The sequence below is a fragment of the Pipistrellus hanaki genome, assembly GCF_964339955.1.
Source record: "Pipistrellus hanaki genome assembly, chromosome: 16".
NCBI lineage: Eukaryota > Metazoa > Chordata > Mammalia > Chiroptera > Vespertilionidae > Pipistrellus > Pipistrellus hanaki.
This window is the reverse complement of record NC_140518.1, coordinates 14,033,302-14,045,804: the sequence shown is the minus strand read 5'-3', so window position 1 is coordinate 14,045,804 and position 12,503 is coordinate 14,033,302. Positions and strand designations below refer to the sequence as shown.

At 51.7% G+C, this 12,503-nt stretch overlaps 1 protein-coding gene across 1 annotated transcript; it reads left to right on the top strand.

The window, feature by feature from the left end:
- The first annotated feature begins 1,325 nt into the window (after nucleotides 1-1,325).
- Nucleotides 1,326-7,899, top strand: LOC311611678 (amine oxidase [copper-containing] 3-like). Its single transcript, XM_084864056.1, is given in 6 exon segments — nucleotides 1,326-1,400; nucleotides 1,540-2,999; nucleotides 4,003-4,281; nucleotides 4,284-4,288; nucleotides 5,294-5,422; nucleotides 5,905-7,899. Coding segments are annotated over 5 exon segments (2,076 nt in total). The 5' UTR covers nucleotides 1,326-1,400; nucleotides 1,540-1,612; the 3' UTR covers nucleotides 6,181-7,899.
- Nucleotides 7,900-12,503: the final 4,604 nt, after the last annotated feature.

Below are 12,503 nucleotides of genomic sequence, written 5' to 3'. Positions count from 1 at the left end.
GCGGGAATGTGCTTTCCATTCTCTGCAGGAGAGGGCATGCCGCCTGCCAGCGCAGTCTAGCATCATTCCTGGGGAAAAGTCTTCCCGGACACATCCAGCCTGGAAAGGATTCTTCCCCAGGCTCAGGAGGGAAGCCTGTTCCTTCTCTTGAACCTTCAGTCTCTCCTAGTTCCCCTCGGTATCTGGCTGCCCAGATCATGTTGGCCTACGGCACATCACCTGGAAGAGAATGGAGGTGGCTTTTCTCTCTGAGTCTGCAACATTTTTAAAAAAATATATACTTTATTGATTTTTTACAGAGAGGAAGAGAGGCGGATAGAGAGTTGGAAACATCGATGAGAGAGGAACATCGATCAACTGCCTCTTGCACACCCCCTACTGGGGATGTGCCCGCAACCAAGGCACATGCCCTTGTCTGGAATCGAACCTTCGACCTTTCAGTCCGAAAGTCGACGCTCTATCCACTGAGCCAAACCGGTTTCGGCATAGTGTGCAACATTTTAAAGGAAGGTTTCCCGGAGTTGAGGGTTGTGGGCTGCTAGGTTAATTCCATAGCCAGTTTTCCAGGCCCCCTGACCTCTGACCAGCCCATCTGTCCTGCTCAAGGTGTGTGTTGAAGGGGGAAGAGGTGTCTCTGTTACGCTCTGCAGCCCCTGAACCCCCTCCAACTTCCCACTGGCTCCATATCCTCCACATCCAGGCACTTAGAGTGCTCACCGAGCCTCCACAGTGTTGACCTGTCCCACTCAGCCTTTTCACCTTCAACCCCTCCCAGATGCTTTGTGTTTGCACCTTTACTCTCAAGCATCCCTGGGGCTGCAGTGGGGTTCTAGTTGGTGGTGGTGGAGGGGAGAGAGTGACGAGGAAGAATCTAGAGGGCACCGTGAACTAATGGGAGAAATGAGGGAACCTGGCTGGAGAGGTGTGGGCAGAATTAGTGTCACTGACAGCCTGAGAAAGGTTCCATCCGGAGGTGGAGGAAGAGCCCAAGAGCAGTCCTGCCCCTGTCACTTCCTCTTTCCTCCCTCCAGCTGTGTCACCTCTCAACCCAACCCCTCCCCCACTTTGTTCCCCAACCCTGACCCTGAGTGTTTGATTTGGAACAGGGGACAGAGGCTTATGTGGGTCACTTAAAGCCCAGGTTCCTGCCACAGCCCCACCCCCAAGCCCGGCCTGACCCCTGGCTCCCTCCAGCGTCAGCTCCCCCCCACCTGACCCTTTGCCCTTGGCTGATTCTCTTCAACGTACCCATCATACCTCTTGTCCAGCGGCACCAGCCACAGACCAAGAACCTCTAGAGACTAAAAGAGGTGCTGATCCTGTACCCAGGTCTCCTTTATCTTTCTATTTCCCATTATTCATCCCAATTCAAGAGCCTGAAGACAGCCCGGGAGCTTTAAGTATGGCTTTCTTCCTTATTTTGCCGCTTTGTAGTGTTTTGGTGATAGGCATGGGTGAAGGTGGAGCTGGGAGTGAGGAAGGATTTGAGAGGAAATGTGAACCTGGACAGCTTCCCCGCTGCCCCTCCATATCTCCCAGTGCCCAGCCCTGGACACACCCTGGCCAGAGCCAGCTGTTTGCAGACCTGAGCCCAGAAGAGCTGACGGCTGTGATGAGCTTTCTGACCCAGAAGCTGGGGCCAGGCCTGGTGGATGCAGCTCAGGCCCTCCCATCAGACAACTGTGTCTTCTCCGTGGAGCTGCAGCTGCCCCCCAAGGCTGCAGTCCTGGCTCACCTGGACGGGGGGAGCCCCCCGCCCGCCCGGGAGGCACTGGCCATCGTCTTCTTTGGCGGACAGCCCCAGCCCAACGTGAGTGAGCTGGTGGTGGGACCACTGCCCCACCCCACCTACCTGCGGGATGTGACTGTGGAGCGCCATGGGGGCCCCCTGCCCTATCACCGACGCCCTGTGCTCCTCCGAGAGTACCTGGACATAGACCAGTTGATCTTCGACAGAGAGCTGCCCCAGGCTTCCGGTCTCCTCCACCACTGCTGCTTCTACAAGCCCCAAGAAAGGAACCTCGTCACGATGAACACAGCTCCCCGGGGTCTGCAATCGGGGGACCGGGCCACCTGGTTTGGCCTCTACTACAACGTCTCCGGGGCTGGGTTCTTCCTGCACCCCGTGGGGCTGGAGCTGCTGGTAGACCACAAGGCTCTGGACCCTGCCCGCTGGACCATCCAGAAGGTGTTCTTCCAAGGCCGCTACTATAGGAGTCTGGCTCAGCTGGAGGACCAGTTTGAGGCGGGCCTGGTGAATGTGGTGGTGGTCCCAGACAGCGGCACAGGTGGGTCCTGGTCCCTAAAGTCCCAGGTGCCCCCGGGCCCGGCCCCCCCTCTGCAGTTCCATGCCAAGGGCCCCCGCTACAGTGTGCGGGGGAGTCGAGTGGCCTCCTCCCTGTGGACTTTCTCTTTTGGGCTCGGAGCGTTCAGTGGCCCGAGGATCTTTGACGTCCGCTTCCAAGGGGAGAGAGTGGCCTATGAAGTCAGCGTCCAGGAGGCCTTGACCGTCTACGGTGGCAACTCACCTTCTGCTCTGCGGAGCCGGTACACAGACGGTGGCTTCGGCTTGGGCCACTTCTCTTCACCTCTGACCCGTGGGGTCGACTGCCCCTACCTGGCCACCTACGTGGACTGGCACTTCCTCTTGGAGTCCCAAGCCCCCAAGACGATACGAGATGCCTTTTGTGTGTTTGAACAGAACCAGGGTCTCCCCCTGAGGCGACACCACTCAGACATCCACTCCCGCTATTTTGGGGGCCTTGCAGAGACAGTGCTGGTCGTCAGATCTGTGTCCACGATGCTCAACTATGACTACGTGTGGGATCTGGTCTTCCACCCCAATGGGGCCATGGAAGTCAAATTGCACGCCACGGGCTACATCAGCTCGACGTTCCTCTTCGGTGCTGCCCGAAGCTACGGGAACCAGGTCGGGGAGCACACGCTGGGCACCGCCCACACTCACACTGCCCACTTCAAGGTGGATCTGGATGTCGGAGGTAAGATATCCCGGAGGGGGAGGCATTCCAGAAGCGGGGGCTGAAGTCTCCATGCCTCGCTTTAAAATTTGTGGTCGAAACATTAAAAATGTAAAAGTATATGAAGTAAATGTGCAAGACATCAGATTCCTAAGAGATTTCCACCCTTAGCAGATCAGTCTCAGACCATTCAATTTGATTCCTAATGTGGAACCCAGTTATATCCTAACAGATCATTCCAAAATTCCAAAATTCAGGGAACTGATTGCCTTTGGCCCTACTCTTAATTCCTTGCCAAACCTCAAACTATGGGAAACACCTCCAAGCTCCAGCATCACGGGGCCCACATGTCTGCTGTCGTGTGGTGAGGCCATTCCATGTTGGTTTCCTCCAGGTGCTGATGTGTAGGCACAAGTGTCAAGTGAAGACTTGGGTCTCAGGCACTGCCGCAGTACTAACAGTGTCCCTTCGGTGAAAAGCCAGGGCGAGTTCTTTAAGTTCTCTAAGCCTCAGTGTCCCATCTGTAAAATGGGGACAATTGTAGTTCCTCCTTCAGAAGGCTATTATACAAGTAAATCACCAGGACACGTAAAGCACTCAGCACGATGCCTGTGCATAGCACCTTCAGGTTCAGTAAATGTGAGCTGCAGCTGTAATTATTTACATGATATGGTAGATCTGGTGATGCCAGGGGCTTCAGATATGAGGTCAAATCCCTTCCTCACGTCAGAAAGATCTGACTCTGCGCATTGCCCGCTGGGCTGCTTCCACCTCAGGTAACCACCATTCCTTCTCAGAGGAAGGTCAGGGGGCCCAGTCACCAGGCACCTGGGATTGTGACCAGAGGTGACATCAGGGAGAAAGATCTTTTCAGAAATCTCTGAATCAGGAATATCTTGGGGAGAAAAGGAAGAGAAGAAGAGGACATACTCAGTTCTGGGCTTCTCTTTGGCCCCCAATCTGAAGCCAGGTGGGTGATCATTCATTTCTCCCATCCCTTCTCCTCCCTCTCTCATCCCGGCAGGACTGGAGAACTGGGTCTGGGCCGAGGACATGGCCTTTGTCCCCATGGCTGTGCCCTGGAGCCCTGAGCACCAGATGCAGAGGCTGCAGGTGACCCGGAAGCTGCTAGAGACGGAGGAGCAGGCCACCTTCCCCCTGGGAAGGGCCACCCCTCGCTACCTGTACCTGGCCAGCAACCACAGCAACAAGTGGGGTCACCCTCGGGGCTACCGCATCCAGGTGCTGAGTTTTGCTGGCGAGCCGCTGCCCCAGAACAGCTCCATGGAGAGAGCCTTCAGCTGGGGGAGGTGAGTGGCAGGGTGTCAGAGGGAAGCTGGGGGTGATGGACTGTAAGAAGGGCCCCATGTTGCTGGGAACCCAGGTTCTCCCACCTCCTGTAGATGTACATGCATACTCCTACACACACACACACACACACACACACACACACACACACACACAAGCCTGTGGCCACAATCATGATCCTAGTGCCCTGGCTGGTTGTTCAGTGGTTAGAGCACAAGCCCCACACACTGAAGGGTCTTGGGTTTGATTCCAGATCAAGAGCGTGTACCTGAGTTGCAGGTTTGATCCCCAACCTGGTAGGGGCACATGTGGGAGGCAACCAATCCATATGTCTCTCTCACATGGATGCCTCTCTCCCCTTCCCTTCCTCCCTTCCACTCTCTCTCTAAAATAGATAGATAGATAGATAGATAGATAGATAGATATTTAAGAAATTAATGGGAAAAATATTCTCGGGTGAGGGTTAACCAAAAAAAGTAATATTGGAAATAAATAAATGAGGCCTACTGACTGGATGGGAGAATGGTGAGATACATGTGGAATCAAATACAGTAAAATGTTACAGGTAGGATCTGGGTTGTGGGTCTAGGTATGTTCACTACACTATTCTTTACCTTTAAATGTTAGCCGTAGGGGCGGAGGGAAAACCAGAGGAAGAGGAACACAGATCCCAGGGAGCACTCCCTAAAACCCGGGCATTTGGGATACAGAAACCGACCTAACATGGGAGTCAGGCTACGTCCATGCATGCAGGGCCCAGGCTCCGATCTAGAACCGGGATGGACGCATGAACGACCTGAGGACCTGGAGTCTGAACAATGGCCGATTGAGGTCTGAGAGACCCGTTACTGAACGAGCGCGGGAACTCAGAGAGGCAGGCAGAGCGTGAGAACGGGAAGAAACAGACACCTTTGTGCTTATTTCTCCCTCCTGCTCCCTCTTCAGTGCGGCTTCAAACAGTGGGACAGTTTGATGGCCTTGTGGGTCTAATCCAAACCTCCTGCAAGTACCAGCTGGCAGTGACCCAGAGGAAGGAGGAGGAGCCCAGCAGCACCAGCATCTACAATCTGAATGACCCTTGGACCCCCACCGTGGACTTCACTGACTTCATCAGCAATGAGACTGTTGCGGGGCAGGTTAGTTCGGGGGAGGCGGCAGGAGCAAGGATGAGCCCCTTCACTCTCCCACGCCGGGGCCCTCCAGGGTCCTTAGAACCCGCTAAGAAACGAAGCTTGCCAAAACCGGTTTGGCTCAGTGGATAGAGCATCGGTCTGCGGACTGAGGGGTCCCAGGTTCGATTCCGGTCAGGGGCATGTACATCGGTTGCGGGCACATCCCCGGTAGGGGTTGTGCAGGAGGCAGCTGGTCGATGTTTCTCTCTCATCGATGTTTCTAGCTCTTTATCCCTCTCCCTTCCTCTCTGTGGAAAATCAATAAAATATATATAAAAAAAAAAGAAAAAGAAAAAAAAAGAAAAGAAAAGAAAGAAACGAAGCTTCACGTTTTCCCATTGTTCCTGGGCTGGTGAACTGAATCCTTACAGACGAGGCTACGACGGGCGGCAGGTGTGACTTTAGCAAAGCCAGGCCTCACGATCCTCTTCCTTCTCCCCTGCTAGGACTTGGTGGCCTGGGTGACAGCTGGTTTCCTGCACATCCCACACGCAGAGGACATTCCCAACACGGTGACTGTGGGGAATGGTGTGGGCTTCCTCCTCCGACCCTACAACTTCTTTGACGGGGACCCGTCCTTCGATTCTGCGGACTCCATCTATTTCCGGGAGGACCAGGATGCTGGGGCCTGTGAGGTCAACCCCCTGGCTTGCCTCCCCAAGGCTGCTGACTGTGCCCCCGACCTCCCTGCCTTCTCTCATGGGGGCTTCTCTCACAACTAGGTGGTCCCTGGGATGGGGAGTGTCCAGGGACCTCAGGGCCAGGGTGTGTGGAGAGGGGGAGCAGTGGCCACTGGGCCAGGAAGCCTGATCTCAGACTAAGGTTCTCTCCTCTCCTGCCCCCAAGACCCTCTCTCCCATCACCCTTCTTTGCATCCCCTTCCTTACTGTAAGCATCCTGAGCCTGTGACACAGCAGGGACTCAACTCTAGACCTGTTGGGTTTCTGTCCCAGGGAACAGAGGAATGGCCAGCTGGAGCTGCAGTGATGGCCTAGCTTTTCCCCAGAAGACTTTTGTTTGTTTCTAATAGTTTTTTAATCTTTTTTTATACAATTAGATATCATTCACATACCATAAAATTTATCCTTTTAATGTGTCTAAGGTAGTGGGCTTTAGGATATTCATAAAGTTGTGCGACCATCACTACTAATTCCAGAACATTTTCATCACCCCAGAAAGAAACCCCATACCCGTTAGCGGTCACTTCCTCTTTCCCTTCAACCCTCCCCGGCTCTGGGCAACCACCACGCTTTCTGTCACTATAGACGTGTCTGTGTTCTGGCCGTTACATAGAAATAGATCGATACAACACACGGCCTTTTGTGATTGGCTTCTTTCAGCGGAACATTTTTGAGGTGCATCCACTTTGTAGCATGAAACAAGAGTTCACTCCTCGAGGACCAAGTGCTATTCCATTGTGTGAATGTTACATTTTGTTTGTTCATTCGTGAGTTCAAGGACACGTGGATTGTTTCCACGTTCGGGTTATTACGGATAATGCTGCTGTGAGCATTTGTGCCCAGATTTTCATGTGGGCATATGTCCACTTCTCTTGGCACAAACCTGGGAGTGGAATTCCTGGGTCATAGGGTTAACCTTTCGAGGAGGCTGCCAGGCTGCTTTCCAAAGCGATTGTGCCTTTCTCTCTCTCTCTCCTTTTTTCTTTTTTATTGTGGTAAAACATAATAACATAAAATTTACCATCGGACCGTCTGTAAATATACAGGCCGGTGGCATTAAGTACTTTCACATGCTTTGCTGGGCCTGCTCAGCTCCTCCTCAGCCCTGAGTCTTGAACATGAAGGTGAGGCCTCTAGAGACCTCAGGGTAAGGTCCCTGCCTGGCCTGTGTCTCAGCTGTTGGGAAGGTGCTCCTCTGTTTTCATTCCCTACCATTCTAGCACATTCCTTCTCTGCTCGTTCTCCCTCCTCTTCCTCTTCCTCTTCCTCTTCCTCTTCAGCTTCTACTCCCCGGCCTTCCCCCTAAGGTCCTGAAGGGATGTCCCTGCTGCTTCAGGTCCTGCAATTCTCCCCCATCCCTCAATTCCGGTGTCCTCCCCTGTCCCTGGGCTGGGGAAGCCTAGGACAGCAGGGAACTATCTTGGGGGAGAGAAAGACAACCCCTGAGAGACATTGGTATATGAACAGCTTTCTTTCTTTTTCTTGTTGTTAATCCTAAAAAAAAAAAAAAAAAAAAAAAAAAAAAAAGTGAGCTGGAAAGGAACTGAGTTCTGGCAAAGGGACTTTCATACAAAGACTAAACACTGTGGAAGCTACATCCTTGATTCAAGGATAATAGCAGGATATGGTGACAAGAGCTCAGTTGGGAAAGGGTTAAGGCAGAGCTAGTTTGCTATTGCTGGCTCTTTCCATTTTGCTTTTCGGACCAGTGATTTAGTGTCTCCTTACCTTCTCAGCCCAAATAAATATCGTTTTGACTTTCTTGTGTTTTCTTATTTAAGGAAATTGGGACCATGATGGATGCAAGTGTTTTCATCTTGCCCCCAAAACTAACGCTGTGAGGAGCCAATGATGCTTCTCTTGGCTGCTCCACCTGTTCCTCCGGGTGCAGGAATGGGGAGCGGGGACCTGTGGCCCTAGGCTGTGTTGGGGACTCTGCTGTGGTGGCTCACCTGCTGACCCAGGATTGTGCCATGGGGCTCCCCAGGAGCCAGAGGGCACAGCCTGAAGTCCTCCCACCCCCAGGGAGTGTGTGCACAGAGAACCCTATTGGAGGGCTCTACTTAGAACATAGACTTCCAGCCACAAGAAAGAAGCAACCAGACCTTAAGGAATGCAGCCCAGAGAAATCCAAAGGGTGTGAACAGCAAAGTTCTAGAAGGAACCTGGCAAGTGAGAGAGAACCTTGGGAATACAGGCCCTTCAGGGACCCTTGGACCTACGGGTCCCACTGAAGGGGCCTGGAACACACAGAGTATCACACACACACACACACACACACACACAGTATCACACACACACACACACACACACACAGTATCACACACACACACACACACACAGTATCACACACACACAGTATCACCCACACAGTATCACACACACACAGTATTACACACATACACACAGTAACACACACACACATACACACACATGCAGTATCAATGTGTGCTCCCTCACTTGGCCTCTTAGTGGCGCTGGCCTCATGTCCCCACTCCAACACGTGGCCTGTGGCTGGTGGCGGACTAGGCTTTCCCCACTCAGGCTCCCGTGGGTGTCTGCCTCTCCTGTGGCATTCCTCCTCACCACATCTGGATCCTGCGGAGGGCAATAGATCAGAGCACTCTCAGTAGGGCTTGGGTCTCGGACACCTTCCCGCTGCATGTTTCTCATCTCCTTGGCCTATGTCTGTGGGCTAGGATATGATGGGGGCTCCCCTTTTCTTAAGGACCCTCAAGGAACGTGATGTCTCTGTCTCTCCCATTGGAAGGGAGACAGGATGGTAGAGACTCTGCTGGACTAGCCCATTTTCATCTGTGGCTTCATTTATTCCTCACAACAACCTTGAGACACAGAAACTACTTTTCCAATTTCACAGATGAGGAAACTGAGATTCACAGGAATTCGGTAACAGGCCCCAAGTCAGCTGGCTGGGGTTGAATCCAGGTCTTTGTGGAATTGTACCCCACTGCCTTCCCCTGCGCTACTGCTCTTCTTCCCTGACCAGCAGGCCCGGTTAAAGAATTAACAAGGTAATGCTTGAGAAGCACTTGGCACCTGGTCCGTGGTAAGTGACCTTCTATGAGCAAAATCAACACTCAGTGGCCCTGAGCAAAAGTATGCACCATCGCCTTAAAGCAAAAGCTCTCAACCTGGACCGTAACTGAAGTCACGGGGGAGCTTGTAAAACTCCACATACCCAGGCTGCATCGCAGGCCAATAAAATCCATCTCTGGGGGTGAGGCTAAGCGTAAATGTATGCGTCAAGCGGCATAAATTTTCTCCATGTGAGTCTAACAGTGGAGAAAACCCTGGAACAGCAGTTTAGTTCCAACCTGGCCAGAGGAGCCTGACCAGAGAGTGTAAGACACGTAGAGAATGTGTCTGTCAGGAGGCACAGAAAAGGAGCATCATGGAGCCTCCCCGGGCAGTGCCAATCTGACCGCATCTGGAGCAGAAGACCTGGCCCAAGGCCAGAACAGACCAGCCCCGGAGGATATTGGCCATGCAGATGGAGGCACTGGGCCCTATCAACCCTATCTCATGACCAACAGCTGATCCTGATTCACAGCTCAGCCGGTCAGCTTCCCACCGCACCTGGGTCATGGGAAGAAAGGGACAAATCGGTTCTATCCCTTGTGTCAATAAACTAGTGGCTATTCTGATAATAATTGGTTTTGCTTGACAATTACTATAAGGTGAGGATTAGCCTTTATTGTTCCTTTGGTAAATTTAGATCTTCCCTGAAAGACAGTCTCCCTTGGGGAACTTGATGAATCTGGTTTCTCACTTGGGCCCCTCCCTTGGACTGTGGTTAATGCACCAAGAAACCGTCGTGCGGTATCCTAGAGACAGCCAGACTCTCCTGCTACAGCCCACACCAACCTCTCCATGGACTTCTCGCCCAACTTCCTGAGCAGACTCGTTATAAGCAAATTCCCAGTTTCCCCCGACTCTCCTGCCCCCATAGTTTTTCCTTGAACAACTGGAATTGTAAATTTTCCGAGCTCCCCACTCTCTGGGACACATTGGGTTGTTCACACAGGGTTTGCACATCCTGCCATCCTGATGCCCGGAACTCCAGGCTGTCATGACCCTGTGCCCTTCCCCAAACAGGCTGTGCCCAGCCACATGTGCCTTTGTACATCCACTTTCTTCCTCTGGGTCCTACCTCTTCCCCCTTCCTCCCTCTTCGTCTGCTGATGCCTTATTCATCCTCTAAAACCCAACTCAAAGACCACCCACCCGCACCGTTCTCTGCTCATTGCTTTGTTCTCTCTGCTCCCTTAGTACTTCAGTATATGTGCTGCCGAAGCAAGCACTCCCTTGGTACTTTAAACAAAACTCTACAATGGAGGTTCACACACCGCACTCAAGTTCATTGCCACCTCCCCATCATGTTGCCCACAGGCCTCCCGTGCCCACCACGACCTCCATTCAGCAGCTGGTAGGAAGATGGCTCTGGTGGAGAACAAAGGCTTCACCGAGCACATGAGGGAACTAGGCGTGGAAATGAGCGCCATGGCCAAGCCAGACTATCATCATATCTGATGGCCAAAACCTCACGGTAAAAACCAAGAGCACATTGAAGGTGACACAGTTCTCATGCAGCCCGAGAGAAAAGTTTGAAGAGATTACAGCTGATGACAGAAAAACTCAGGTCACCTGCAACTTTGTAACCAGTGCATAGGGTCAACCTCAGGAATGGGACGGGAAGGAACGCACCAAAACACCAGATGAGAAGATTGGAAGGAGGAAGTCAGTGGTGGAATGTGTCATGAACAATGTCAGCTGTCCTTGGATCTATGAAAAAGCGGAGTGAAAATTCCAACATCCTTCCGGACGGGAATTAGCCATGAGGATAAACAAACTCAATTCAAGCATGCCTCCCCGACTCCACCCCTGCCCCCGCCCCCGCCCATTTCTGGGTTCAGTTTTCTATCACAGTCATTTTATATGCAACTACTTTTGAGTGTTGGTTTAATTAGGATTGACCCCTTGGTTAGTAAATAAATGTCTTTATGCTTTAAAAAAAAAAAAAAAAAGGTGGAAGAAAGTCCAAAGATCCTGAGTGAAAAAAACCATCCTGGCTGCTGCACAGGTTAAGCCAGGACATGGGGTCAAAGGTCAACACTGACACGCTGAGCCCAAGCAATTCCTCTCCACATGAAACCTGCACTGCTGGAACCCAGCGAAGGTTGTAGGAAGGAGAACGTGGGACACACAGATGGCAGGTCTTAAATCAGTTCCCCACGCGAGACTTTCCCTGAAACAGGCAATCGGGGCCCAGAGCCTGGGACAGACTCAAGAGGACATCCTGTGGGAGGGTTAGACGCATAGGCTGGGCATTAGGCCCCAAAATGCTATAGAACTTGGCATGTATGTTTTCCTCCTTCTACAATGTGATATAATGATTTCTAGAACCAGATTCTGGGGTTTGAACCTGACAAGTGTGACCTTAGGCAACTTAGTTCACTTCTCTGGGCCTCGCTTTCCTTACCTGTAACATGGGGGCAGTATAAAATCTATATCAGGATTTTTCAATCTGTGTAATTTTACAAGTCTAGTTCTTAGAGTAGAGTAAGTGCTCAATGAATGCTAGCTATTATTTAATATTTTATTAACAGCATCTACTGGGTGTTTCAGTTACTGCATAGCCCCCTTGAAAAACAGTGGCTTAAAACATCAAACCATTTTATTTGCTCATTAAAGCTGGGGCTCAGTTGCGTGGTTCTTCTGCTGAAGTCACCTGGAATCACTCTCTTGACTGCAGATATCTGGTAGAGAGACTAAGGCTGGATGGTCTATGATGGACTCACTCACACGTCTGGCAGCTGGGGCTGGTGGACAGACAGGTTACATGTTACAGCCACGTGCGTCCAGCAGGCCTGCCTGGACTTCTCCTCTTTGTGGTCCTGGATTCCAATGGTAGCCCAAAGAGGACAAGCCCTAGTGAGTGAATGCTTTTCAAGCCTCTGTTTGTATCGCATCTACTAATGTCCCATTGGCCCCCAGATTCAAAGGATGGAGATATAAATTCTCTCCTTGACGGGAAGAGAGGCAAAGTAACAATGCAAAGAGGTGCATATCAGCAACGGAAGGAACCATCACAGCAGTCTAAACAATCTATCTCACTGGCACCAAATATGCTAGCAGAGTTCAGGTCTGAAAGCTGGAAGGGGTACTTTCTTGGCTCACAGGGTTCAGGATAATTGAAAAAGGGTGAAGTCTTTTTAAAAAAAATATATTTTATTGATTTTTTTACAGAAAGGAAGGGAGAAGGATAGAGAGCTAGAAACATCAATGAGAGAGAAACATCAACTAGCTGCCTCCTGCACGCCCCCCACCGGGTATGTGCCCGCAAC